Genomic DNA, 2,500 nt, shown 5'->3' on the forward strand with positions numbered 1-2,500 from the left:
GTGTCCCGACTCGGCTCTCGAAGGAAGATCGCAACGTCGAGTGGGTATTCGCTCTGGCTGTCAAGTGGTTGGCGAAACAGCTGTGCGTGTTGCCAGGCAACGTTTCCTTTCCCGCCACTAAGGGTAGCTGTGAGTTTAAGAGTCTTGGAACCACTGAGGACTGAGGTAATGGTGGATTCCCGTCCTGTTGGAGACAACAGATGCCATGTCTCGTGTTAGACATGCGAGTATCGAGCGAGCATAACACGCGAGTTGCGTGTCACAGTTTTGGGTTGTTTGGATAAAATCCTAAAGTATGAATATTCTGAGCAGCGCTTTCCTGTCGTCTACGTGGTTTTCGTTATGTATGGGTCTAAGGACGACACTCCAAAGGGTGATCATTTAAATAAAAAGCTAACGAGCAGTGCTTTCTTAAAGTACGGAAACCGGAAGTGAACATTTCCCATGCAAGGGCAGTACTGTCTCCCAGACTTTCACCCTAACCGTCTCTAATAGTTACAAAATACTTAGCAATGTTAATGTGTTGCCGTACGCGCCTCAAAAACGTCCGTGCTCTAGCGCGTGTTCAGCGTGTGTTGGTTATGAGATGGTAAATAGCCAACAAAGCGCGTAGCGCCGAGTTGCCTACAACCAGTCTCATATCCAACAAGCGCGAATGGAATAATTGTCTTATTACATTTTCATTTCATGCTGAACGCATGGACAGTTGGAAATCAAAGCCAATGAGGTTCCAGCTTGGCAACACGTGATGCAATCACTTTCCAAATTTGGGCCATAAGGCATATAAGCTGATAACCGAGATTGAGTGAACCAATTACATAGCTAGAAACGAAATATCCGAGGTCGAAAAAATAAGATGTTATAACAGAGGTCTACGAAGATTAACGTCTTGTTTCATTTTTGCTATCGTTAAAAACCTGACCTCCAGAAAGTATTTCACTTTGACTCTCATCGTCTCCGCTTAGTTTCCATTCCACCTGGCCTGTCTGAAACGTGGCACTCGTCGCTACTATGGTAACGCTGTCAATCACTAGATCACATGATGTTAAGTCAACCTGCCAAGTGATTGAGCCCGATGAAGATGACTCTGTTCTTGCTAAGTACGTCTGAAAAGAGAATATGAAGAGAAGGCTATCAGCAGTCGCATACCGCCACTTATGTCCTAGATTGATCCACCTAATTAGATGCGGACCAAACTTTGACATCCAACACGAAATGTGTCTTAAAGTCTATGCATTTGCCACCTATTTCCAATAATAAGATACGGGTAAAGGTTAGCGTAACTTATTTTTAGCCTAGCGTACATACTGCATGTCACGCGACTACCAGATTCCAAATATGATGGTTAGGAATGCCTTTTGAAACGGTCAATAAGGTTCACTATTACAAACGAGATTCTTTCAAGATAAGCCATGCATCTTCAGGTCGGTGTACCACGGTAGACCTTACTTTCATTCTGTCGCCACTGCTGTCGCGCAAAACCAATTTTCCGCTTTACGGTGCAAAGATTGTTTCCCAGTTGCACGACTGTCATGTTACTCGAGACGGCAATAGACACGTGACAAAGTTTACCATAGTTAGAAAAGATCTTTAACACTGAAAATCGTGTGATCAAGTGAATCTATGATCCTCGCAGCTATGAATGCACTTTTAGCAATTGCATAGAGAAGCCTGAAAATTTTCAGGACTTCAACGGGGTTTGAACCCGTGACCTCGCGATACTGATGTGATGCTCTAGCCAACTGAGCTATGAAACTACTGATGTTGGGAGCTGGTCATTTGTGGGTTCAAATATTTCCGTGATGAATGAATCAACGAACGAAATGATATATGAAATGAATCATATATATTGAACTGCGGGTATGAAATCAAGTGAAGCCATGACCCTCGCAGTTTGTTTTTTCCAGGCTTCTCTATGTAATTGCTAAAACTGCGCTCATAACTGCGAGGATCATAGCTTCGCTTGATTTCATATTTCAATATATGATTCATTTCATATATCATCTCGTTCACTGAAACTCATGTTTTCCATAGCAACGTTCACTTAGCTGAAGTAAAAAAGATGCACAAAAATGTGACCTCAACTATTATGAAGATACTCACCATCTTCCAATCCGTCTCCACTTTACGCGTTATTGAGTTGTAAGCGGCGACTCTTGACTGCCAATCCGATATGTCAAGTTTCCTGTCAAAGCCTCTGAGATACTTGTTAACAACACAGTTGAAGCAAAATCTTAATCTGCAAAAGAAACACAGCCCCCATAATATACTAATTTTCAAAAATAATTTTCCAGTTGCTTTGGTTCAAATTGCAGGAGATTTGATTTTAAAATGCCGCAAAAGGTTGTCAGTCAGAGTTGCGTGACACTGTCACGCTTTTTTAAGTCACACACGGAAAATTCGGAAGATGGCAGCCTCAAAATACAATGGCAAAAACCGATTTCTTTCAACCATAATTGAATGCACACACCATTTATACCCTTAACTTGCGACGTATAGC

The 2,500-nt window shown here is 42.2% G+C and overlaps 1 protein-coding gene across 1 annotated transcript in view; it reads right to left on the bottom strand.

Moving 5' to 3' along the window:
• Nucleotides 1-2,500, bottom strand: part of LOC137984798 (peptide-N(4)-(N-acetyl-beta-glucosaminyl)asparagine amidase-like) — a 26,277-nt gene that overhangs the window by 1,585 nt on the left and 22,192 nt on the right. The window contains exons 12-14 of the mRNA XM_068832085.1: nucleotides 2,104-2,239; nucleotides 923-1,106; nucleotides 1-184 (exon numbers count right to left, since the gene is read on the bottom strand). The exon at nucleotides 1-184 is cut by the window's left edge and continues 1,585 nt beyond it. Coding sequence (XP_068688186.1) covers nucleotides 1-184; nucleotides 923-1,106; nucleotides 2,104-2,239 — 504 coding nt within the window. The remainder of the gene's footprint in view (nucleotides 185-922; nucleotides 1,107-2,103; nucleotides 2,240-2,500) is intronic.

This window comes from Montipora foliosa, chromosome 14 (genome assembly GCF_036669935.1).
Source record: "Montipora foliosa isolate CH-2021 chromosome 14, ASM3666993v2, whole genome shotgun sequence".
Classification (NCBI taxonomy): domain Eukaryota; kingdom Metazoa; phylum Cnidaria; class Anthozoa; order Scleractinia; family Acroporidae; genus Montipora; species Montipora foliosa.